The 26,753-nt window shown below is 51.1% G+C and overlaps 1 protein-coding gene across 3 annotated transcripts in view; it reads right to left on the reverse strand.

Moving 5' to 3' along the window:
• NFRKB (nuclear factor related to kappaB binding protein) overlaps nt 1-19,697 on the reverse strand; it is a 54,625-nt gene extending 34,928 nt beyond the window's left edge. Inside the window, exons 1-2 of one of the 3 annotated variants that reach the window (XM_072156712.1) lie at nt 19,468-19,697; nt 17,663-17,807 (exon numbers count right to left, since the gene is read on the reverse strand). In XM_072156712.1, coding sequence (XP_072012813.1) covers nt 17,663-17,797 — 135 coding nt within the window. In that variant the 5' untranslated portion in view covers nt 17,798-17,807; nt 19,468-19,697. Of the gene's footprint in view, nt 1-17,505; nt 17,562-17,662; nt 17,808-19,426 lie in introns of those variants that run through there. The other 2 variants (XM_072156713.1, XM_072156714.1) reach the window with 2 other exon arrangements.
• Nucleotides 19,698-26,753: the final 7,056 nt, after the last annotated feature.

Genomic DNA, 26,753 nt, shown 5'->3' on the forward strand with positions numbered 1-26,753 from the left:
CATGATGAACTTTCGCACAGCTTATACATTTTCACACCATATCTTGCCCTCTTATTGGGCAGGTACTGGCGGAATTGAGTTCCTTTGAATGTACCAGGGACTCGTCTATGCTCACATTTTTGGCGGGAGTATAATGCCTGGGCAAACTTGGCACTAAAATGATCTAATATGGGCCTGACCTTAAATAAACCGATCATAACTGGGTCACCTCTGGTGGGCACTGTGTGTTGTCATGTAGTGCTAAAACTTATGGACGGCTTCAAAGCAGATCCTGCTCATTGCCATGCGGAACATGGGGGTGTGGTACAGTATATCTGTGCTCCAGTAGTCCCTGATTGAAGGCTTCTTTACTAACCCCATAAGGAGTTTATGCCCCAATACTTGTGCATCTCTGCTGCAGTGACAGGGGTCCACCTGTAGGGTTTGTGCATAAAAGGACGGGGGTTTTGGGCAATATGTTGTGCAGCGTAGAGATTTGTCTGAAATATAATAATATTAGGCACTCCTCATCAAAAAAAAACTTAAAAAAAGTCTACAGCTCTGAGCCCTGTCGTGTCAAAGTTAATTGCCAGGATGGCCCAAAAAGTCAGGGACCGAGGGGTACAATTATCTGGCTACCCATGTGGGTCAGTGGAAGTCCCAGGCACTTCTCCTGCCGAAGTCCCAGGCACTTCTCCTGAAGAAGTCCCAGGCACTTCTCCTGCAGAAGTCCCAGCACTTCTCCTGCAGAAGTCCCAGGCACTTCTCCTGCAGAAGTCCCAGGCACTTCTCCTGCAGAAGTCCCAGGCACTTCTCCTGCAGAAGTCCCAGGCACTTCTCCTGCAGAAGTCCCAGGCACTTTCCTGCAGAAGTCCCAGGCACATCTCCTGCAGAAGTCCCAGGCACTTCTCCTGCAGAAGTCCCAGGCACTTCTCTGCTGAAGTCCCAGGCACTCTCCTGCTGAAGTCCCAGGCAACTTCTCCTGCAGAAGTCCCAGGCACTTCTCCTGCAGAAGTCCCAGGCACTTCTCCTGCAGAAGTCCCAGGCACTCTCCTGCAGAAGTCCAGGCACTTCTCCTGCAGAAGTCCCAGCACTTCTCCCTGCAGAAGTCCCAGGCACTTCTCCTGCAGAAGTCCCAGGCACTTCTCCCTGCAGAAGTCCCAGGCCTTCTCCTGCAGAAGTCCCAGGCACTTCTCCTGCAGAAGTCCCAGGCACTTCTCCTGCAGAAGTCCCAGGCACTTCTCCTGCAGAAGTCCCAGGCACTTCCTCTGCAGAAGTCCCAGGCACTTCTCCTGCAGAAGTCCCAGGCACTTCTCCTGCAGAAGTCCCAGGCACTTCTCCTGCAGAAGTCCCAGGCACTTCTCCTGCAGAAGTCCCAGGCACTTCTCCTGCAGAAGTCCCAGGCACTTCTCCTGCAGAAGTCCCAGGCACTTCTCCTGCAGAAGTCCCAGGCACTTCTCCCTGCAGAAGTCCCAGGCACTTCTCCTGCAGAAGTCCCAGGCACTTCTCCAGCAGAAGTCCCAGGCACTTCTCCTGCAGAAGTCCCAGGCACTTCTCCTGCAGAAGTCCCAGGCACTTCTCCTGCAGAAGTCCCAGGCACTTCTCCTGCAGAAGTCCCAGGCACTTCTCCTGCAGAAGTCCCAGGCACTTCTCCTGCAGAAGTCCCAGGCACTTCTCCTGCAGAAGTCCCAGGCACTTCTCCTGCAGAAGTCCCAGGCACTTCTCCTGCAGAAGTCCCAGGCACTTCTCCTGCAGAAGTCCAGGCACTTCCCTGCAGAAGTCCCAGGCACTTCTCCTGCAGAAGTCCCCAGCACTTCTCCTGCAGAAGTCCCAGGCACTTCTCCTGCAGAAGTCCCAGGCACTTCTCCTGCAGAAGTCCCAGGCACTTCTCCTGCAGAAGTCCCAGGCACTTCTCCTGCAGAAGTCCCCAGGCACTTCTCCTGCAGAAGTCCCAGGCACTTCTCCTGCAGAAGTCCCAGGCACTTCTCCTGCAGAAGTCCCAGGCACTTCTCCTGCAGAAGTCCCAGGCACTCTCCTGCAGAAGTCCCAGGCACTTCTCCTGCAGAAGTCCCAGGCACTTCTCCTGCAGAAGTCCCAGGCACTTCTCCTGCAGAAGTCCCAGGCACTTCTCCTGCAGAAGTCCCAGGCACTTCTCCCTGCAGAAGTCCCAGGCACTTCTCCTGCAGAAGTCCCAGGCACTTCTCCTGCAGAAGTCCCAGGCACTTCTCCTGCAGAAGTCCCAGGCACTTCTCCTGCAGAAGTCCCAGGCACTTCTCCTGCAGAAGTCCCAGGCACTTCTCCTGCAGAAGTCCCAGCACTTCTCCTGCAGAAGTCCCAGGCACTTCTCCTGCAGAAGTCCCAGGCACTTCTCCTGCAGAAGTCCCAGGCACTTCTCCTGCAGAAGTCCCAGGCACTTCTCCTGCAGAAGTCCCAGGCACTTCTCCTGCAGAAGTCCCAGGCACTTCTCCTGCAGAAGTCCCAGGCACTTCTCCTGCAGAAGTCCCAGGCACTTCTCCTGCAGAAGTCCCAGGCACTTCTCCTGCAGAAGTCCCAGGCACTTCTCTGCAGAAGTCCCAGGCACTTCCTCCTGCAGAAGTCCCAGGCACTTCTCCTGCAGAAGTCCCAGGCACTTCTCCTGCAGAAGTCCCAGGCACTTCTCCTGCAGAAGTCCCAGGCACTTCTCCTGCAGAAGTCCCAGGCACTTCTCCTGCAGAAGTCCCAGGCACTTCTCCTGCAGAAGTCCCAGGCACTTCTCCTGCAGAAGTCCCAGGCACTTCTCCTGCAGAAGTCCCAGGCACTTCTCCTGCAGAAGTCCCAGGCACTTCTCCTGCAGAAGTCCCAGGCACTTCTCCTGCAGAAGTCCAGGCACTGCAGAAGTCCCAGGCACTTCTCCTGCAGAAGTCCCAGGCACTTCTCCTGCAGAAGTCCCAGGCACTTCTCCTGCAGAAGTCCCAGGCACTTCTCCTGCAGAAGTCCCAGGCACTTCTCCTGCAGAAGTCCCAGGCACTTCTCCTGCAGAAGTCCCAGGCACTTCTCCTGCAGAAGTCCCAGGCACTTCTCCTGCAGAGTCCCAGGCACTTCTCCTGCAGAAGTCCCAGGCACTTCTCCTGCAGAAGTCCCAGGCACTTCTCCTGCAGAAGTCCCAGGCACTTCTCCTGCAGAAGTCCCAGGCACTTCTCCTGCAGAAGTCCCAGGCACTTCTCCTGCAGAAGTCCCAGCACTTCTCCGCAGAAGTCCCAGGCACTTCTCCTGCAGAAGTCCCAGGCACTTCTCCTGCAGAAGTCCCAGGCACTTCTCCTGCAGAAGTCCCAGGCACTTCTCCTGCAGAAGTCCCAGGCACTTCTCCTGCAGAAGTCCCAGGCACTTCTCCTGCAGAAGTCCCAGGCACTTCTCCTGCAGAAGTCCCAGGCACTTCTCCTGCAGAAGTCCCAGGCACTTCTCCTGCAGAAGTCCCAGGCACTTCTCCTGCAGAAGTCCCAGGCACTTCTCCTGCAGAAGTCCCAGGCACTTCTCCTGCAGAAGTCCCAGGCACTTCTCCTGCAGAAGTCCCAGGCACTTCTCCTGCAGAAGTCCCAGGCACTTCTCCTGCAGAAGTCCCAGGCACTTCTCCTGCAGAAGTCCAGGCACTTCTCCTGCAGAAGTCCCAGGCACTTCTCCTGCAGAAGTCCCAGGCACTTCTCCTGCAGAAGTCCCAGGCACTTCTCCTGCAGAAGTCCCAGGCACTTCTCCTGCAGAAGTCCCAGGCACTTCTCCTGCAGAAGTCCCAGGCACTTCTCCTGCAGAAGTCCCAGGCACATTCTCCTGCAGAAGTCCCAGGCACTTCTCCTGCAGAAGTCCAGGCACTTCTCCTGCAGAAGTCCCAGGCACTTCTCCTGCAGAAGTCCCAGGCACTTCTCCTGCAGAAGTCCCAGGCACTTCTCCTGCAGAAGTCCCAGGCACTTCTCCTGCAGAAGTCCCAGGCACTTCTCTGCAGAAGTCCCAGGCACTTCTCCTGCAGAAGTCCCAGGCACTTCTCCTGCAGAAGTCCCAGGCACTTCTCCTGCAGAAGTCCCAGGCACTTCTCCTGCAGAAGTCCCAGGCACTTCTCCTGCAGAAGTCCCAGCACTTCTCATGCAGAAGTCCCAGGACTTCTCCTGCAGAAGTCCCAGGCACTTCTCCTGCAGAAGTCCCAGGCACTTCTCCTGCAGAAGTCCCAGGCACTTCTCCTGCAGAAGTCCAGGCACTTCTCCTGCAGAAGTCCCAGGCACTTCTCCTGCAGAAGTCCCAGGCACTTCTCCTGCAGAAGTCCCAGGCACTTCTCCTGCAGAAGTCCCAGGCACTTCTCCTGCAGAAGTCCCAGGCACTTCTCCTGCAGAAGTCCCAGGCACTTCTCCTGCAGAAGTCCCAGGCACTTCTCCTGCAGAAGTCCCAGGCACTTCTCCTGCAGAAGTCCCAGGCACTTCTCCTGCAGAAGTCCAGGCACTTCTCCTGCAGAAGTCCAGGCACTTCTCCTGCAGAAGTCCCAGGCACTTCTCCTGCAGAGTCCAGGCCTTCTCCTGCAGAAGTCCCAGGCACTTCTCCTGCAGAAGTCCCAGGCACTTCTCCTGCAGAAGTCCCAGGCACTTCTCCTGCAGAAGTCCCAGGCACTTCTCCTGCAGAAGTCCCAGGCACTTCTCCTGCAGAAGTCCCAGGCACTTCTCCTGCAGAAGTCCCAGGCACTTCTCCTGCAGAAGTCCCAGGCACTTTCCTGCAGAAGTCCCAGGCACTTCTCCTGCAGAAGTCCCAGGCACTTCTCCTGCAGAAGTCCCAGGCACTTCTCCTGCAGAAGTCCCAGGCACTTCTCCTGCAGAAGTCCCAGGCACTTCTCCTGCAGAAGTCCCAGGCACTTCTCCTGCAGAAGTCCCAGGCACTTCTCCTGCAGAAGTCCCAGGCACTTCTCCTGCAGAAGTCCCAGGCACTTCTCCTGCAGAAGTCCCAGGCACTTCTCCTGCAGAAGTCCCAGGCACTTCTCCTGCAGAAGTCCCAGGCACTTTCTCTGCAGAAGTCCCAGGCACTTCTCCTGCAGAAGTCCCAGGCACTTCTCCTGCAGAAGTCCCAGGCACTTCTCCTGCAGAAGTCCCAGGCACTTCTCCTGCAGAAGTCCCAGGCACTTCTCCTGCAGAAGTCCCAGGCACTTCTCCTGCAGAAGTCCCAGGCACTTCTCCTGCAGAAGTCCCAGGCACTTCTCCTGCAGAAGTCCCAGGCACTTCTCCTGCAGAAGTCCCAGCACTTCTCCTGCAGAAGTCCCAGGCACTTCTCCTGCAGAAGTCCCAGGCACTTCTCCTGCAGAAGTCCCAGGCACTTCTCCTGCAGAAGTCCCAGGCACTTCTCCTGCAGAAGTCCCAGGCACTTCTCCTGCAGAAGTCCCAGGCACTTCTCCTGCAGAAGTCCCAGGCACTTCTCCTGCAGAAGTCCCAGGCACTTCTCCTGCAGAAGTCCCAGGCACTTCTCCTGCAGAAGTCCCAGGCACTTCTCCTGCAGAAGTCCCAGGCACTTCTCCTGCAGAAGTCCCAGGCACTTCTCCTGCAGAAGTCCCAGGCACTTCTCCTGCAGAAGTCCCAGGCACTTCTCCTGCAGAAGTCCCAGGCACTTCTCCTGCAGAAGTCCCAGGCACTTCTCCTGCAGAAGTCCCAGGCACTTCTCCTGCAGAAGTCCCAGGCACTTCTCCTGCAGAAGTCCCCAGGCACTTCTCCTGCAGAAGTCCCAGGCACTTCTCCTGCAGAAGTCCCAGGCACTTCTCCTGCAGAAGTCCAGCACTTCTCCTGCAGAAGTCCCAGGCACTTCTCCTGCAGAAGTCCCAGCACTTCTCCTGCAGAAGTCCAGGCACTTCTCCTGCAGAAGTCCCAGGCACTTCTCCTGCAGAAGTCCCAGGCACTTCTCCTGCAGAAGTCCCAGGCACTTCTCCTGCAGAAGTCCCAGGCACTTCTCCTGCAGAAGTCCCAGGCACTTCTCCTGCAGAAGTCCCCAGGCACTTCTCTGCAGAAGTCCCAGCACTTCTCCTGCAGAAGTCCCAGGCACTTCTCCTGCAGAAGTCCCAGGCACTTCTCCTGCAGAAGTCCCAGGCACTTCTCCTGCAGAAGTCCCAGGCACTTCTCCTGCAGAAGTCCCAGGCACTTCTCCTGCAGAAGTCCCAGGCACTTCTCCTGCAGAAGTCCCAGGCACTTCTCCTGCAGAAGTCCCAGGCACTTCTCCTGCAGAAGTCCCAGGCACTTCTCCTGCAGAAGTCCCAGGCACTTCTCCTGCAGAAGTCCCAGGCACTTCTCCTGCAGAAGTCCCAGGCACTTCTCCTGCAGAAGTCCCAGGCACTTCTCCTGCAGAAGTCCCAGGCACTTCTCCTGCAGAAGTCCCAGGCACTTCTCCTGCAGAAGTCCCAGGCACTTCTCCTGCAGAAGTCCCAGGCACTTCTCCTGCAGAAGTCCCAGGCACTTCTCCTGCAGAAGTCCCAGGCACTTCTCCTGCAGAAGTCCCAGGCACTTCTCCTGCAGAAGTCCCAGGCACTTCTCCTGCAGAAGTCCCAGGCACTTCTCCTGCAGAAGTCCCAGGCACTTCTCCTGCAGAAGTCCCAGGCACTTCTCCTGCAGAAGTCCCAGGCACTTCTCCTTGCAGAAGTCCCAGGCACTTCTCCTGCAGAAGTCCCAGGCACTTCTCCTGCAGAAGTCCCAGGCACTTCTCCTGCAGAAGTCCCAGGCACTTCTCCTGCAGAAGTCCCAGGCACTTCTCCTGCAGAAGTCCCAGGCACTTCTCCTGCAGAAGTCCCAGGCACTTCTCCTGCAGAAGTCCCAGGCACTTCTCCTGCAGAAGTCCCAGGCACTTCTCCTGCAGAAGTCCCAGGCACTTCTCCTGCAGAAGTCCCAGGCACTTCTCCTGCAGAAGTCCCAGGCAGAAGTCCCAGGCACTTTCCTGCAGAAGTCCCAGGCACTTCTCCTGCAGAAGTCCCAGCACTTCTCCTGCAGAAGTCCCAGGCACTTCTCCTGCAGAAGTCCCAGGCACTTCTCCTGCAGAAGTCCCAGGCACTTCTCCTGCAGAAGTCCCAGGCACTTCTCCTGCAGAAGTCCCAGGCACTTCTCCTGCAGAAGTCCCAGGCACTTCTCCTGCAGAAGTCCCAGGCACTTCTCCTGCAGAAGTCCCAGGCACTTCTCCTGCAGAAGTCCCAGGCACTTCTCCTGCAGAAGTCCCAGGCACTTCTCCTGCAGAAGTCCCAGGCACTTCTCCTGCAGAAGTCCAGGCACTTCTCCTGCAGAAGTCCCAGGCACTTCTCCTGCAGAAGTCCCAGGCACTTCTCCTGCAGGAAGTCCCAGGCACTTCTCCTGCAGAAGTCCCAGGCACTTCTCCTGCAGAAGTCCCAGGCACTTCTCCTGCAGAAGTCCCAGGCACTTCTCCTGCAGAAGTCCAGGCACTTCTCCTGCAGAAGTCCCAGGCACTTCTCCTGCAGAAGTCCCAGGCACTTCTCCTGCAGAAGTCCCAGGCACTTCTCCTGCAGAAGTCCCAGGCACTTCTCCTGCAGAAGTCCCAGGCACTTCTCCTGCAGAAGTCCCAGGCACTTCTCCTGCAGAAGTCCCAGGCACTTCTCCTGCAGAAGTCCCAGGCACTTCTCCTGCAGAAGTCCCAGGCACTTCTCCTGCAGAAGTCCCAGGCACTTCTCCTGCAGAAGTCCCAGGCACTTCTCCTGCAGAAGTCCCAGGCACTTCTCCTGCAGAAGTCCCACTCTCCTGCAGAAGTCCCAGGCACTTCTCCTGCCAGAAGTCCCAGGCACTTCTCCTGCAGAAGTCCCAGCACTTCTCCTGCAGAAGTCCCAGGCACTTCTCCTGCAGAAGTCCAGGCACTTCTCCTGCAGAAGTCCCAGGCACTTCTCCTGCAGAAGTCCCAAGGAACTTCTCCTGCAGAAGTCCCAGGCACTTCTCCTGCAGAAGTCCCAGGCACTTCTCCTGCAGAAGTCCCAGGCACTTCCTCCTGCAGAAGTCCCAGCACTTCTCCTGCAGAAGTCCCAGGCACTTCTCCTGCAGAAGTCCCAGGCACTTCTCCTGCAGAAGTCCCAGGCACTTCTCCTGCAGAAGTCCCAGGCACTTCTCCTGCAGAAGTCCCAGGCACTTCTCCTGCAGAAGTCCCAGGCACTTCTCCTGCAGAAGTCCCAGGCACTTCTCCTGCAGAAGTCCCAGGCACTTCTCTGCAGAAGTCCCAGGCACTCTCCTGCAGAAGTCCCAGGCACTTCTCCTGCAGAAGTCCCAGGCACTTCTCCTGCAGAAGTCCAGGCACTTCTCCTGCAGAAGTCCCAGGCACTTCTCCTGCAGAAGTCCCAGGCACTTCTCCTGCAGAAGTCCCAGGCACTTCTCCTGCAGAGTCCAGGCACTTCTCCTGCAGAAGTCCCAGGCACTTCTCCTGCAGAAGTCCCAGGCACTTCTCCTGCAGAAGTCCCAGGCACTTCTCCTGCAGAAGTCCAGGCACTTCTCCTGCAGAAGTCCAGGCACTTCTCCTGCAGAAGTCCCAGGCACTTCTCCTGCAGAAGTCCCAGGCACTTCTCCTGCAGAAGTCCCAAGGCACTTCTCCTGCAGAAGTCCCAGGCACTTCTCCCTGCAGAAGTCCCAGGCACTTCTCCTGCAGAAGTCCCAGGCACTTCTCCTGCAGAAGTCCCAGGCACTTCTCCTGCAGAAGTCCCAGGCACTTCTCCTGCAGAAGTCCCAGGCACTTCTCCTGCAGAAGTCCCAGGCACTTCTCCTGCAGAAGTCCCAGGCACTTCTCCTGCAGAAGTCCCAGGCACTTCTCCTGCAGAAGTCCCAGGCACTTCTCCTGCAGAAGTCCCAGGCACTTCTCCTGCAGAAGTCCCAGGCACACTCTCCTGCAGAAGTCCCAGGCACTTCTCCTGCAGAAGTCCCAGGCACTTCTCCTGCAGAAGTCCAGGCACTTCTCCTGCAGAAGTCCCAGGCACTTCTCCTGCAGAAGTCCCAGGCACTTCTCCTGCAGAAGTCCCAGGCACTTCTCCTGCAGAAGTCCCAGGCACTTCTCCTGCAGAAGTCCCAGGCACTTCTCCTGCAGAAGTCCCAGGCACTTCTCCTGCAGAAGTCCCAGGCACTTCTCCTGCAGAAGTCCCAGGCACTTCTCCTGCAGAAGTCCCAGGCACTTCTCCTGCAGAAGTCCCAGGCACTTCTCCTGCAGAAGTCCCAGGCACTTCTCCTGCAGAAGTCCCAGGCACTTCTCCTGCAGAAGTCCCAGGCACTTCTCCTGCAGAAGTCCCAGGCACTTCTCCTGCAGAAGTCCCAGGCACTTCTCCTGCAGAAGTCCCAGGCACTTCTCCTGCAGAAGTCCCAGGCACTTCTCCTGCAGAAGTCCCAGGCACTTCTCCTGCAGAAGTCCCAGGCACTTCTCCTGCAGAAGTCCCAGGCACTTCTCCTGCAGAAGTCCCAGGCACTTCTCCTGCAGAAGTCCCAGGCACTTCTCCTGCAGAAGTCCCAGGCACTTCTCCTGCAGAAGTCCCAGGCACTTCTCCTGCAGAAGTCCCAGGCACTTCTCCTGCAGAAGTCCCAGGCACTTCTCCTGCAGAAGTCCCAGGCACTTCTCCTGCAGAAGTCCCAGGCACTTCTCCTGCAGAAGTCCCAGGCACTTCTCCTGCAGAAGTCCCAGGCACTTCTCCTGCAGAAGTCCCAGGCACTTCTCCTGCAGAAGTCCCAGGCACTTCTCCTGCAGAAGTCCCAGGCACTTCTCCTGCAGAAGTCCCAGGCACTTCTCCTGCAGAAGTCCCAGGCACTTCTCCTGCAGAAGTCCCAGGCACTTCTCCTGCAGAAGTCCCAGGCACTTCTCCTGCAGAAGTCCCAGGCACTTCTCCTGCAGAAGTCCCAGGCACTTCTCCTGCAGAAGTCCCAGGCACTTCTCCTGCAGAAGTCCCAGGCACTTCTCCTGCAGAAGTCCCAGGCACTTCTCCTGCAGAAGTCCCAGGCACTTCTCCTGCAGAAGTCCCAGGCACTTCTCCTGCAGAAGTCCCAGGCACTTCTCCTGCAGAAGTCCCAGGCACTTCTCCTGCAGAAGTCCCAGGCACTTCTCCTGCAGAAGTCCCAGGCACTTCTCCTGCAGAAGTCCCAGGCACTTCTCCTGCAGAAGTCCCAGGCACTTCTCCTGCAGAAGTCCCAGGCACTTCTCCTGCAGAAGTCCCAGGCACTTCTCCTGCAGAAGTCCCAGGCACTTCTCCTGCAGAAGTCCCAGGCACTTCTCCTGCAGAAGTCCCAGGCACTTCTCCTGCAGAAGTCCCAGGCACTTCTCCTGCAGAAGTCCCAGGCACTTCTCCTGCAGAAGTCCCAGGCACTTCTCCTGCAGAAGTCCCAGGCACTTCTCCTGCAGAAGTCCCAGGCACTTCTCCTGCAGAAGTCCCAGGCACTTCTCCTGCAGAAGTCCCAGGCACTTCTCCTGCAGAAGTCCCAGGCACTTCTCCTGCAGAAGTCCCAGGCACTTCTCCTGCAGAAGTCCCAGGCACTTCTCCTGCAGAAGTCCCAGGCACTTCTCCTGCAGAAGTCCCAGGCACTTCTCCTGCAGAAGTCCCAGGCACTTCTCCTGCAGAAGTCCCAGGCACTTCTCCTGCAGAAGTCCCAGGCACTTCTCCTGCAGAAGTCCCAGGCACTTCTCCTGCAGAAGTCCCAGGCACTTCTCCTGCAGAAGTCCCAGGCACTTCTCCTGCAGAAGTCCCAGGCACTTCTCCTGCAGAAGTCCCAGGCACTTCTCCTGCAGAAGTCCCAGGCACTTCTCCTGCAGAAGTCCCAGGCACTTCTCCTGCAGAAGTCCCAGGCACTTCTCCTGCAGAAGTCCCAGGCACTTCTCCTGCAGAAGTCCCAGGCACTTCTCCTGCAGAAGTCCCAGGCACTTCTCCTGCAGAAGTCCCAGGCACTTCTCCTGCAGAAGTCCCAGGCACTTCTCCTGCAGAAGTCCCAGGCACTTCTCCTGCAGAAGTCCCAGGCACTTCTCCTGCAGAAGTCCCAGGCACTTCTCCTGCAGAAGTCCCAGGCACTTCTCCTGCAGAAGTCCCAGGCACTTCTCCTGCAGAAGTCCCAGGCACTTCTCCTGCAGAAGTCCCAGGCACTTCTCCTGCAGAAGTCCCAGGCACTTCTCCTGCAGAAGTCCCAGGCACTTCTCCTGCAGAAGTCCCAGGCACTTCTCCTGCAGAAGTCCCAGGCACTTCTCCTGCAGAAGTCCCAGGCACTTCTCCTGCAGAAGTCCCAGGCACTTCTCCTGCAGAAGTCCCAGGCACTTCTCCTGCAGAAGTCCCAGGCACTTCTCCTGCAGAAGTCCCAGGCACTTCTCCTGCAGAAGTCCCAGGCACTTCTCCTGCAGAAGTCCCAGGCACTTCTCCTGCAGAAGTCCCAGGCACTTCTCCTGCAGAAGTCCCAGGCACTTCTCCTGCAGAAGTCCCAGGCACTTCTCCTGCAGAAGTCCCAGGCACTTCTCCTGCAGAAGTCCCAGGCACTTCTCCTGCAGAAGTCCCAGGCACTTCTCCTGCAGAAGTCCCAGGCACTTCTCCTGCAGAAGTCCCAGGCACTTCTCCTGCAGAAGTCCCAGGCACTTCTCCTGCAGAAGTCCCAGGCACTTCTCCTGCAGAAGTCCCAGGCACTTCTCCTGCAGAAGTCCCAGGCACTTCTCCTGCAGAAGTCCCAGGCACTTCTCCTGCAGAAGTCCCAGGCACTTCTCCTGCAGAAGTCCCAGGCACTTCTCCTGCAGAAGTCCCAGGCACTTCTCCTGCAGAAGTCCCAGGCACTTCTCCTGCAGAAGTCCCAGGCACTTCTCCTGCAGAAGTCCCAGGCACTTCTCCTGCAGAAGTCCCAGGCACTTCTCCTGCAGAAGTCCCAGGCACTTCTCCTGCAGAAGTCCCAGGCACTTCTCCTGCAGAAGTCCCAGGCACTTCTCCTGCAGAAGTCCCAGGCACTTCTCCTGCAGAAGTCCCAGGCACTTCTCCTGCAGAAGTCCCAGGCACTTCTCCTGCAGAAGTCCCAGGCACTTCTCCTGCAGAAGTCCCAGGCACTTCTCCTGCAGAAGTCCCAGGCACTTCTCCTGCAGAAGTCCCAGGCACTTCTCCTGCAGAAGTCCCAGGCACTTCTCCTGCAGAAGTCCCAGGCACTTCTCCTGCAGAAGTCCCAGGCACTTCTCCTGCAGAAGTCCCAGGCACTTCTCCTGCAGAAGTCCCAGGCACTTCTCCTGCAGAAGTCCCAGGCACTTCTCCTGCAGAAGTCCCAGGCACTTCTCCTGCAGAAGTCCCAGGCACTTCTCCTGCAGAAGTCCCAGGCACTTCTCCTGCAGAAGTCCCAGGCACTTCTCCTGCAGAAGTCCCAGGCACTTCTCCTGCAGAAGTCCCAGGCACTTCTCCTGCAGAAGTCCCAGGCACTTCTCCTGCAGAAGTCCCAGGCACTTCTCCTGCAGAAGTCCCAGGCACTTCTCCTGCAGAAGTCCCAGGCACTTCTCCTGCAGAAGTCCCAGGCACTTCTCCTGCAGAAGTCCCAGGCACTTCTCCTGCAGAAGTCCCAGGCACTTCTCCTGCAGAAGTCCCAGGCACTTCTCCTGCAGAAGTCCCAGGCACTTCTCCTGCAGAAGTCCCAGGCACTTCTCCTGCAGAAGTCCCAGGCACTTCTCCTGCAGAAGTCCCAGGCACTTCTCCTGCAGAAGTCCCAGGCACTTCTCCTGCAGAAGTCCCAGGCACTTCTCCTGCAGAAGTCCCAGGCACTTCTCCTGCAGAAGTCCCAGGCACTTCTCCTGCAGAAGTCCCAGGCACTTCTCCTGCAGAAGTCCCAGGCACTTCTCCTGCAGAAGTCCCAGGCACTTCTCCTGCAGAAGTCCCAGGCACTTCTCCTGCAGAAGTCCCAGGCACTTCTCCTGCAGAAGTCCCAGGCACTTCTCCTGCAGAAGTCCCAGGCACTTCTCCTGCAGAAGTCCCAGGCACTTCTCCTGCAGAAGTCCCAGGCACTTCTCCTGCAGAAGTCCCAGGCACTTCTCCTGCAGAAGTCCCAGGCACTTCTCCTGCAGAAGTCCCAGGCACTTCTCCTGCAGAAGTCCCAGGCACTTCTCCTGCAGAAGTCCCAGGCACTTCTCCTGCAGAAGTCCCAGGCACTTCTCCTGCAGAAGTCCCAGGCACTTCTCCTGCAGAAGTCCCAGGCACTTCTCCTGCAGAAGTCCCAGGCACTTCTCCTGCAGAAGTCCCAGGCACTTCTCCTGCAGAAGTCCCAGGCACTTCTCCTGCAGAAGTCCCAGGCACTTCTCCTGCAGAAGTCCCAGGCACTTCTCCTGCAGAAGTCCCAGGCACTTCTCCTGCAGAAGTCCCAGGCACTTCTCCTGCAGAAGTCCCAGGCACTTCTCCTGCAGAAGTCCCAGGCACTTCTCCTGCAGAAGTCCCAGGCACTTCTCCTGCAGAAGTCCCAGGCACTTCTCCTGCAGAAGTCCCAGGCACTTCTCCTGCAGAAGTCCCAGGCACTTCTCCTGCAGAAGTCCCAGGCACTTCTCCTGCAGAAGTCCCAGGCACTTCTCCTGCAGAAGTCCCAGGCACTTCTCCTGCAGAAGTCCCAGGCACTTCTCCTGCAGAAGTCCCAGGCACTTCTCCTGCAGAAGTCCCAGGCACTTCTCCTGCAGAAGTCCCAGGCACTTCTCCTGCAGAAGTCCCAGGCACTTCTCCTGCAGAAGTCCCAGGCACTTCTCCTGCAGAAGTCCCAGGCACTTCTCCTGCAGAAGTCCCAGGCACTTCTCCTGCAGAAGTCCCAGGCACTTCTCCTGCAGAAGTCCCAGGCACTTCTCCTGCAGAAGTCCCAGGCACTTCTCCTGCAGAAGTCCCAGGCACTTCTCCTGCAGAAGTCCCAGGCACTTCTCCTGCAGAAGTCCCAGGCACTTCTCCTGCAGAAGTCCCAGGCACTTCTCCTGCAGAAGTCCCAGGCACTTCTCCTGCAGAAGTCCCAGGCACTTCTCCTGCAGAAGTCCCAGGCACTTCTCCTGCAGAAGTCCCAGGCACTTCTCCTGCAGAAGTCCCAGGCACTTCTCCTGCAGAAGTCCCAGGCACTTCTCCTGCAGAAGTCCCAGGCACTTCTCCTGCAGAAGTCCCAGGCACTTCTCCTGCAGAAGTCCCAGGCACTTCTCCTGCAGAAGTCCCAGGCACTTCTCCTGCAGAAGTCCCAGGCACTTCTCCTGCAGAAGTCCCAGGCACTTCTCCTGCAGAAGTCCCAGGCACTTCTCCTGCAGAAGTCCCAGGCACTTCTCCTGCAGAAGTCCCAGGCACTTCTCCTGCAGAAGTCCCAGGCACTTCTCCTGCAGAAGTCCCAGGCACTTCTCCTGCAGAAGTCCCAGGCACTTCTCCTGCAGAAGTCCCAGGCACTTCTCCTGCAGAAGTCCCAGGCACTTCTCCTGCAGAAGTCCCAGGCACTTCTCCTGCAGAAGTCCCAGGCACTTCTCCTGCAGAAGTCCCTGGAACCCTACGGCGCCTTCTTGGGGGTCCTTCCAGGTCACTGGAAGATGAGCAGGAGGATGATGATAGGTAAAAGGGACCATCATCCCCACTAGCTGACTCGGTGTCAGAGGCAAGCATGTTATATGCCTCCAACACGGTGTACGTCTTCTGAGACATTGCACACAAAAAAAAATAGAGAACAAGAAAAATTAGATAAATGTGCACCAAACTACACGGATAAACCGTCTAGCAGGCACACAAAAAAAAAATATAATGCACACCAAACTACACGGACAAGCCGCACAGATGGCACACACAAAAAATAATGTGCACTAAACTACACGGACAAGCCGCACAGATAGCACACAAAAAAAAAAAGATAATGCGCACCAAACTACACGGACAAGCCGCACAGATGGCACACACAAAAAATAATGTGCACTAAACTACACGGACAAGCCGCACAGATAGCACACAAAAAAAAAGATAATGCACACCAAGCCACACGGACCAGCCGCACAGATGGCACACAAAAAATAATGCGCACTAAACTACACGGACAAGCCGCACAGATAGCACACAAAAAAAATAATGCGCACTAAACTACACGGACAAGCCGCACAGATAGCACACAAAAAAAATAATGCGCACTAAACTACACGGACAAGCCGCACAGATAGCACACAAAAAAAAAAGATAATGCACACCAAGCCACACGGACCAGCCGCACAGATGGCACACACAAAAAATAGCTAAGTACGGGTACACCTACGGCGTTCTGGAAAAAAATATTACCAGGCACCGAAAAAAAACCTATGTGCACCGCGCAAAAAGGCGCTACAAATGCACCTAGCTTGCCCTAAGACAAACTAACTACCGCTAAGATTGCTAAAGATTCTGTGCAGCGCTATTCACACGGCGCACTGAAAAGTGCGTCCAGTGCAGAACAACGCTAACACAGCGCACTGAAAAGTGCGTTTGGGTTCAGAAGGGACAGACAGGGAAAAACGGAAGACACGTGGGATCACACAAGGCGATCACACAGGGAACACACAGGAAAAAACAGATAGGGATGGGAATTTGTAGGGAACAATAGGGATCAGATAAGGATCAGAACACTATTTATAGTGTAAAAGTGTATTTTGGTGCACACAGTAACGCTCTTTCCTCTCTCCAGCGATACCAAACCAAAATGGTGCTGCTGGAGGAAGAGGAAAGTGCTAAAACCACGTTTTTTAGCCTAAAATCGCTGTAATTGGCCAGTCAGGTTTGACTGGCCAATCACGGCGATCGGCGGGCGGGACCGATTTGATTGGTCGGGTGACGGAGACAGGAACTCCTCCTGCCTCTGTCACCCAAATCTCAGCCCGATGTCACCACGTCTCGCGACGTGGTGACAATTCTAAAATAGTATGCGCTCGCGCAGTAGCTGTACTGCGCTGAGCGCCAATAGTGGGAAGCTGCGCAGTACAGCTACGGCGCGGAGCGCTAAGGGGTTAATAGACGTCTTATAACACTATATATACGCGAGGAGTTATACATTTATTAGTGGAAATTTCGTACTCCTCCTGGGTTAAAAATACTCCTCAAAAATTGTGAGAGGAGTATTATTACCCTTCTGGAAAAATGTTAGTGCGACCTCTGCCTCAGATGTTATATTGCATTTCAAAACGCAGATTAAAGGAAACCTACCATTTGAAGTGGCAGGTTTCAGATGGAAATACCGAGCACCAGCTCAGGGTGAGCTGGTGCCGGAGCTTATTTTTGTTAGTGTTTTAAACCGCTGTATTGCGGTTTAAAACACTTTTTAAACTTTATAGCGGGCGCAGGGAGGTACGCGCTCGGCGCTTACCATGCACGCGGCTCTCCTTCACTTCCTATGTAGTCGCGCACATGGCAAGCGCGCGGTTTAAAACACTAACAAAAATAAGCTCCGGCACCAGCTCACCCTGAGCTGGTGCTTGGTATTTCCATCTGAAACCTGCCACTTCAAGTGGTAGGTTTCCTTTAAATATCTTGTGTAAGCGCAACCTAAGCGAGTCAATGCAGAGAGCCTAGATTGGGTCAAACAAGCGCCTACATATTATTTCAGAGACCCAAGGCTAGTGAGAAGTGAGTGAGGGGGTAACTCGCAGCCCAGTCTGACTGTGCATGGAAACACATGGGTAAAGGTAACGTCTGGTTGTGTATTTTCCACACTCAACTCCTGAACCTGACCGCTATACCAGTGATGGCGAACCTTTTAGAGCCTCAGTGCCCAAACTTCAACCAAAAGCCACATATTTATTGCAAAGTGCCAGCACAGCAATTTAAGCAGTAATGTATTTCTCCTTGTTCATTGACAACTTTCAATCCTTCAGCCTCCCAATGACACCAACCCAGTTGAAAGGAGGAGGACAAATTCACCCATCATTGTAGGAAGATTCTGTAGGAAGATTCTTTGAGTTCTGTCTGGTGAACTTCATTCTGGGGTGATGGCCTGGGTGCCCACAGAAAGGGCTCAGAGTGCCGCCTCTGGCACCAGTGCCATAGGTTCGCCACCACTGGCCTATGCAAAGATCCCCTTCTTTACATTATTAATCATGTCAAACACAGCCAGTTGTCAACTTGAAAGATTCAGGTGTCATTACTGATGTCACAGGTTCAGCTGTCAATGTGACATCCTGATCTTGCAGGAGCACACACTGCCATCAAACACCTCAAGAAATTAACTATTTGCACACATATATATACAAGGTGCTATCTGGAAGCGGTTAACATAGGGGCTTATTCCATTTTCACAGGATTTATCACACTTTTTTTATTTCCCATGAAATCACTGTTATATAACTCTCTAGTTATTATAAGAATACATGTAATTAGTACTTAGTATCTTTACAAAACAGATGTTACAAATAGCATTGTCGAGGTAGTTTCCTTGCATAGCAAGATTGGACATGAAAAGAAAAGTGTGTGTCGAGTGAACTCAGCCAACTAGCAATATGAAGGTATTTATTCATTAATTATTCATACATTTTTAGATGGAATTACAGGGTAATGGCAGAACTCACATGAGAGCTAGATCATCAGTCACATCAGGGAACCTGCATGTGTGATAAAATACAACCACCTACCTCAGCAGATCAGGCAAGTATTTTTGGACCCATCACCAGCAGAATTTTCCACAACCCTGCAGAGTAAATACCATTCCACAAATGCTGTAGCATTGAGAGCACAGAACGATGATATATAAAGAAGAGTGTGGGAATTATATACAGATATTGTGCTTACATCCTCCAGCAAATCTTCAGGAAGACTGACTCTTGTTCCTCCCAATAAACATGGTTCCATGATCCTGGCCCCATTGCTGTCCAAGCATGGCCCCAGGTCAAGGGGATCAGTCAACATAGTCTCAAGGGAATCCATTTCTTCTTAGCTGAGGAGAACACAATAGGGTATTTGTAAAATGCTGACAGTGCTACCTCCCTGACCTTTCATGCCTAAATGACACACAAACCTGACCCTATATGCTTCCCATTTCTCAGACAATGGGAATGCTTCATATCAACATGACCCACGCAACCTACACCTGTAACTAATATTTATACCTGACAGAAAAACTGCCCACAACCTTCCACATACATATTAAACACAACCTGCCCCTTACTCAACATATCAACAGGACCCACGCAACCTGCACCTGTAACTAATATTTATACCTCAGTAAAACCTTACAAAAACGCATGAGTGAGATCCAGTTCATAAATATTTCATTACACAATTTTGTTAAAACTTAAATCTTCTTTTATTAATTATTACCATCTAAAAACAACAGAATAACTTTGAAGTACAATAAAAGGTAAGTTGTCCTCGGGAGTTCCACTAGTGCATCCCCACATCACAAATCAGCAGGTAAATATTGTATATCAGGATATATTGCCATGCATGAGAAAGTGAAAACAGAATTTTAGACACTTGAAATCTATCTCTAATTTTTGCTTTATTCTACTTCCCGTATCTACAGGACACCTAAGCTTCTCCTATACCTCACATATCTACAGGACACCTAAGCTTCTTCTATACCTCCCATATCTACAGGACACCCAAGCTTCTCCTATACCTCCCATATCTACAGGACACCCAAGCTTCTGCTATACCTCCCATATCTACAGGACACCTAAGCTTCTCCTATTCCTCACATATCTACAGGACACCTAAGCTTCTGCTATACCTCCCATATCTACAGGACACCTAAGCTTCTCCTATTCCTCACATATCTACAGGACACCTAAGCTTCTCCTATACCTCACATATCTACAGGACACCTAAGCTTCTCCTATTCCTCACATATCTACAGGACACCTAAGCTTCTCCTATACCTCACATATCTACAGGACACCTAAGCTTCTCCTATACCTCACATATCTACAGGACACCTAAGCTTCTCCTATACCTCACATATCTACAGGACACCTAAGCTTCTCCTATACCTCACATATCTACAGGACACCTAAGCTTCTCCTATACCTCACATATCTACAGGACACCTAAGCTTCTCCTATACCTCACATATCTACAGGACACCTAAGCTTCTCCTATACCTCACATATCTACAGGACACCTAAGCTTCTCCTATACCTCACATATCTACAGGACAGATAAGCTTCTCCTATACCTCACATATCTACAGGACAGATAAGCTTCTCCTATACCTCACATATCTACAGGACAGATAAGCTTCTCCTATACCTCACATATCTACAGGACAGATAAGCTTCTCCTATACCTCACATATCTACAGGACAGATAAGCTTCTCCTATACCTCACATATCTACAGGACAGATAAGCTTCTCCTATACCTCACATATCTACAGGACAGATAAGCTTCTCCTATACCTCACATATCTACAGGACAGATAAGCTTCTCCTATACCTCACATATCTACAGGACAGATAAGCTTCTCCTATACCTCACATATCTACAGGGCACCTAAGCTTCTCCTATAGCGAATACACCCTCTCCCCTACATATACATATACACAGAACACAGCACCTGACGCTCCTCCTGTAGTAACATCAGACCGGAATTCTCACCTCCGTGGTCTCTTCACCATCTCCCTTCATAGACATTGACATTCCTAATCCGTCCTACCCGACTCCTCAATCTTGGGAACATCCTGCCCGGTACCGGCTTCCGCTTTCTATGCCGGAAGTGACCCCCCGGAAGCAAACAACCGCACGTGGGGAATCACTTCCTCTAACCGTCATGCCGTGCGCAGCACGGAATCGGAAGCGAGATCTGTGACTGACTGCTGTACCCACGGGATCCCGAGAGCTAGCGCATCACCCTATGACCCTTAGATGATGATTTAGGGATTTATGTAGGACGTATTAGAACACGGTATAACAGCACAAGCTTAGAAGACAGTATCTCATGTCGTCACTGAACTGCAGTATAAACTTATTACACGATCATACCAGGTCACTAAAAAGGTTAAACACTAAGCGCAGCAAACAATGCTTAATCCCTTCATGACCGAGGGGCATTGGTGACTGCATGTTCAGGTCTGTTATAAAACCTAATGGGGGAGATTTATCATCAAGTTTCTGAGGTAAAACTGTTCTAGTTGCCCATGGAAAATCATGCTTTAAGTTAAAGCTTTAATTTTATAAACAGCTGTGGGAAAATGAAACCTGAGCTCTGAATGGTTGGCATAGGCAACTAGAACAGTTCTGCTCTAAGAAACTTAGGATCAATCTCTCCCTTTTAAAGGAAATCTACCATTTGAAAATGGTCATTCTGACCTTAACATACCATTACACAGCGCTAGGGAAGGCGATGCTGGAGGTGGTCGTGATATGGCATGGAAATTCACAGTTTCAATGAAAAATCGATCAATAGGCATATGACCCCATTCGGCGCCTTCTGACACAGGGCACTTGGCGCTCGGGCACATTTGAAACTCGGGAGCATTGGCACATGCGCACTGTATTTTCATTATGTGCAGCCATGCGAAATGAAGATACAGTGCTCATGCGCCGGTGCTTCTGAGAGCTCGGTGATGTCAACGGCTCTCGGGATCGGGGGGTCATTTCAAGCATGCAAGGCTCGTGCATTGTTATGATCAGAACCAAGCACCCTGTGTCAAAAGTCCAGGAGCGGTGCATGGGGTCAAATCGATTTTTCATTGAAACTGCGGATTACCATGCCATATCACGACCACCTCCAGCATCGGCTAATTTTCAATAAAGAGTGGATATAACCAGATTTAAAAATCATCTGTGAGGAACCCACCTCGAGGATTGGCAGCGCGGCTATCATACATCCTTTGTACGGCGAAATACCAATATCTTTGGAACAGTTTAATATATCATAACACTTTTTACTTTGTTTTAGCATACGTCATGGAAAAAAAAAACTATGATAAACCATGGACACTTGCTCATAGACCTGTAAACGCCAAGCTAACACACTTTAACCTAAAACCCATTGAAAAAGACAATATGCGAATACGATGCGTTTTTCATGTGTGTCGCCGGCTTTAGGCCATGTTCATATGTTGCGTTTTCATTCCATTTTGTAACATATGAGGTCAGTGACATACGTGGCATTTTTTCCATTGCGTTTTTGCACCCTTGAAAAAAAGCATAATATTTGCATATTGGCTTTTTCAATGGGTTTTAGGTTAAAGTGTCTTAACTTGGTGTTTTCTCCCCTGCAATTTTTTTGTCTGCGTTTTTTAAGTTGTGTTTCCATTGCGTTTTTCAAATCGGTTGTGTCTTTGGTCTGCATTTTGAAACGCATGTGATTACATGCACAAACAGAAGGGAGAATAAGATCCCTGCGTTTTTAAAAGTTCCAAGAGACATAGCTGTATGCAATTAACACACATCAAAAATTGTATTTTTAAAAACACTAGCAATCATTTGAAATGTGTTCGAAAACGCAGCAGAAACATGTTTTTTCTTCATTGTGTTTTTGCATACATGAAAAATGCATCATATTTGCATATTGGCTTTTTGAATGGGTTTTAGGTTGACAAAACCACGCCCACCGTTTCTATGGAAACGTCTGCGATCGGAATGAGCCGCCAGTGTTTTGCGTTAATTTCATGCAAAACACCGGCGGCACGTTCCTGATCGCAGGCGTTTCCATAGAAACGCCAATGCGATCGGCCCGCGGGCCGCCCCAGTGGGCGTGGTTTTGTCTCCGTTTGCAAACGCAACGCGGGACAGCGCCATAAAGGTGGTGACACACATGCCGTTTTTAGGCCGTTTTTAGTTAGTGCGTATTCAGATTGTAAAAAATGCATGCATTTTTGACCAGTTTGAATTAACACCTTGCCGACCGAGGACAAACTATATCGTCCTCGTGCGGCAAGGGGTGTATGGAGAGAGCTCACGAGCTGAGCTCTCTCCATACACAGCGGGTAACGGCTGTATAATACAGCCAACACCCATCCTGTCACTGCCGCGGTCGGTACTTACAGTTAAATGCCGGCCGCCATCTTGGATGACCGATCGTCGCCCCCTGGAACGTCATCGGAGGGTGGCGATCAGTTGCTATGGCAGCCTAGAGTCTCATTGAGACTCGTAGGCTTGCCAGGTACAATGATTTCTAATAGCCACCAGAGGGCAGGCTATTAAAAATCATTGTAAAATTTCCAGGCAGTCCCCGGGTTATATACAAGATAGGGTCTGTAGGTTTGTTCTTAAGTTGAGTTTGTATGTAAGTCGGAACTGTATATTTTATCATTGTAATCCCAGCCAGAACTTTTTTGGTCTCTGCGACAATTGGATTTTAAAAAAGTTGGGTTGTCATAAGAATCAATATTAACACTAAATCTTCATTACAGACACCTGTGATAACTGTTACAGCTGTTTATTGTAGCCTAGGACTAAAGTACAATAAATTACCAATATCCAGAGGTCCGTTTGTAGCTAGGGGTCGTATGTAAGTATAGTGTTCTTAAGTAGGGGACCGCCTGTATATAGTATTAGCAATCGGACCCTGCAGGGTTAAATTACCCTGGAGGATCTAAAATAATGGTATACAAATTTTTTTTTAAAAATATGAAAAAATTGTAAAAAAAATATGATATAAATAAACAGTAAAAAATCATAAACACATTAGGTATCATCGCGTCCCAAAATGTCAGAGCTATCAAAATATATTAGCAATTTTTCCCAGAGTTTAACCCCGTAACGGAAATTGTTTCCTTTTCTATGATCAAAAGCCCATACAGTCCTAAAAATGAAAGCATTAAAAACGTCATCAAAAGTCGCAAAAAATGACACCACCCATAGCTCCATACACTGAAGTATGAAAAAGTTGTTAGCGCCAGAACATGGCAAAATGAAGAATTTTTTTTTGTACAGAAGGTTTTAATTTTTTTAAATGTATGAAAACATTATAAAACCTGTACAAATTTGTTATCCTCGTGATCGTACCGAACCAAAGAATAAAATAGACATGTGATTTGGGGCGCTCAGTGAAAGCTGTAAAATCCAAGCCCACAAGAAAACGGCGCAAATACTTTTTTTCATCAGTTTCACTGCATTCTGAATTTTTTTCCCGCTTCCCAGTATACTGCATGGAATAATAAATACCATCACTATGAAGTTCAATTTGTTACGCAGAAAACAAGCCCAAACAGAGCTCTTTACATGGAAAAATGAAAATGCAAAAACGAAAAAGGGCCACGTCCCTTAGGGTGAAGACACACATGGCGTTTTTGGGCCGTTTTTACTAAGTGCGTTTTCAGATCGTTAAAAGCGCATGCGTTAAAAAACGCAGCCGGTTTTTAAAAATGCATGCGTTTTGTCAGTTTTCCCGAAATTGCGCAATGAAAAACGGTCAAAAACGGATGCGTTTTCAAAAACGCATGTGTTTTTAAAAAACAGATGCTTTTTTTAACGCATGCGTTTTTAACGATCTGAAAACGCACTTAGTAAAAACGGCCCAAAACGCCATGTGTGTCTTCACCCTAAGGCTGGCGCCACACGTAGCGCTCTGTCTGCGCTTGCAAAAGCAGACAAAGTCGCGCCCACCGGGGCGGGCCTCGGCCCGATCGCGTTGGCGTTTCTATGGTGTTTTGCGTTAAATTAACGCAAAACACCGGCGGCTCGTTCCCGATCACAGGCGTTTCCATAGAAACGCCGACGCGATCGGCCGAGGCCCGCCCCGGTGGGTGCAACTTTGTCTGCGTTTGCAAGCGCAGACAAAGCGCCACGTGTGGCGCTGGCCTTTCAGTCCGTTTTTGGCTGTTTACCATGCATTTGGTTGCTTACAAACTGTTTATCTATTAAGATAATTGGGAAAAACAGACTAAAAATGGACCAAAAACACCATGTGTGGCATCACCCTTAGCAGTTGTAATAAGTTTCAAAACGCAACGTGTGACTGAGGGTGGTGTCACACGTAGCGTTTTGAACCCGTTTTTTGTCCTTTTTTAAGCAGTCCGTAAAAAAAAAAAAAAATGCATGCGTTTTCAAAAACGAATAGGTTTTTTAACGGACTGCTTAAAAATAGACTAAAAACGGGTTCAATACGTCACGTGTCACACCACCCTCATTCACACATTGTATGCTCTCCTGGACAGGATCCCGGGCATGGCAGACAGCTGGGTGGAGGCTGTAATCTTAATCTGACCAAAACTCTTGCAGCCAGATCACGACCCTCATACAGTTGTGCGAATGGGGCCTTAGGGCGTGTTCACACGTTGCCCTTTGGTTGCGTTTTCATTGCGTTTCAAACCGCATTAAAACAGCTGAGAGGTGATTTGCCTAATTACATTACTGTTAACGTTTCCATTTACAAAACGCATTGTAAACGCGATGTTAATGCATGCGTTAACAATGAGTTAATGTATACGTTTTGTTAATGCATGTGTTAACATTGCGTTAACAAATATAAACAGTAATGTAATTAGGCAAATCACCTCTCCTCAGCTGTTGTAATGCGTTTCAAATGCAATGAAAATGCAGGACAAAACGCAACGTGTGAACGTGCCCTTAGGGTGATGGCAGACCAAGCCGCACCCACCGGGGCGTGCTGCAGCCCAAACGCATCAGCGTTTATACGGGAACGCCTGCGATCGGGAACGAGTCGCCAGTGTTTTGCGTTAAATTAATGCAAAACACCGGCGGATCGTTCCCAATCCCGAGCGTTTCCATAGAAACGCCAATGCAATCGGGCCGCAGTCCGCCCTGGTGGGTGCGGCTTGGTTTGCGTTTACAAACGCAGCCAAGATGGCAAGTCTGCCATCACCCTAAGGGCGCGTTCACACGTTGCGTTTTGGTCGCGTTTTCATTGCGTTTGAAACGCATATACAACAGCTGATGAGAGGTAATTTGCCTAATTCAGGGGTCCCCAAACTTTTTACATAGAGGGCCGTTCACGGTCCCTCTCAGACCGTTGAAGGGCCGGACTAAAGTTAAAAAATAAAAAAAAAATAAGAAATTCCTCTGTACACTGCACATATCCTATACTGCTCCTCCATCATTAATTATTTCCTATGCTTCCCCCCACCACTTATTATTTCCTATGCTTCCCCCCACCACTTATTATTTCCTATGCTGCCCCTCCATCATTAATTATTTTCTGTACTGCACCTCCATCATTATTTCCTATATTGCTTCTCCATCATTAATTGTTTCCCATACTGCCCCTCCATCATTAATTATTTCCCATACTGCTCCTCCATCATTAATTATTTCCCATACTGCTCCTCCATCATTAATTATTTCCCATACTGCTCCTCCATCATTAATTATTTCCCATACTGCTCCTCCATGAATTATTCCCTATACTGCACCTCCATCATTAATTATTTCCCATACTGCTCCTCCATCATTAATTATTTCCCATACTGCTCCTCCATGAATTATTCCCTATACTGCACCTCCACCATTAATTATTCCCTATACTGACCCTCCATCATTAATTATTCCCTATACTGCCCTATACTATATTTAAGGCCCCCATAATTAATTTTTTTTTTTTTATATCCGGGCCCCCCGGCCGCCAAAATATATTTGCTGCTGGTTAAAAAAAAAAAAATCCTATACTCACCTCTGGCAGCGGCTCCCGAGTCTTCTATCTTCGGGCTGCTGTCGGCCGGGAAGGGGTGCGCGGCCGCGTGATGACGTCATCACGCGGCCGCACACTCAGGTTCACGGAGCGATGTGCGCCGGGGTCATCTTCCGGCCACATCGATCCACCTGTAATAATAGTGCTCGAGCGGCCGTATCAGTGGCGGGCAGGAGCTTCCTGTCCGGACGGACGGAGGCTCCTGCCTGACTGCCGCGACTTGCCGGGGGCCTCAGCAGGAGCCGCTGGCGCTCCAAGGGGCCGGATAAAAACGGTCCGCGGGCCGTAGTTTGGGGACCACTGGCCTAATTACATTACCGTTTACGTTTGTTAACGCAATGTTAACGCATGCGTTAACAAAACGCATGAGTTAACGTGTTGTTAACGTGTGCATTAACATCGCGTTTACTATGCGTTTTGTAAACGGAAATGTTAAGAGTGATATAATTAGGCAAATCACCTCTCCTCAGCTGTTGTATATGCGTTCTACAACTCTTTAACTCGTTCCTGACAAAACACATCAGTGGGCACAGTCTGCAGCGACTTCTACTGACATTACTGCAATTTTCTTCTGCTCCCGCGCTAATTGTGGGAGCAGGACTGGGCACCGATGCTCAAAGGCAGTGGAGACCCGAGGAAAAAGGGAGAAGTGGTTTATTACCGTTTCTTCCTTCTCCAATCCTCTCAGCATTGCGCAATAGTAGCACGATGCAGAGAGGAGGAGAGCTGGCACTTCCGCCGGCTGTCACGTGACTGCCGGGTCAGTAGGGGTTAACTAGAGCTGCTGGGTCTGACCAGCTCTGGCCAAACATCTGCCCCCACAAGGGATAGTTTCCCCCTGTAACTGGGGCTTTTACAGATGCCCCAATTACAGGTGAAAAGTGAAAAAAAAAAAATGAATAGAAGAAAACATGAGGAAAGGTCCCCCAGGAAGTCTTTTATGACCTCATAGGGGACACAAAAGTTAAAACACAAATGCATGTCATATTAATAAGTATAAAACACCGCCATAGTTGCCCAGACCACACATATATATTAAAACAACTGTCATACACTAAGGAATAAATTAACTATGGTCATTTTCAGTTCATTTGAAAACTGAAATATATATATACGTATTATACACTACAAAAACATATTTTTCTAAAGTTTTTGTAACTTACACCCCTCCAAAAAACAAAAAAAAGTCACTCAACTTTTTTATTTTTAACTATCCCTATAGCATGTCAAGTACTTGAGAGCAATAAGTATGAAAATTTGTAAATAATACTCTGCTCAGTAAAGGCTT

The sequence above is a fragment of the Engystomops pustulosus genome, chromosome 6 (assembly GCF_040894005.1).
Source record: "Engystomops pustulosus chromosome 6, aEngPut4.maternal, whole genome shotgun sequence".
In the NCBI taxonomy this organism is placed as follows: domain Eukaryota; kingdom Metazoa; phylum Chordata; class Amphibia; order Anura; family Leptodactylidae; genus Engystomops; species Engystomops pustulosus.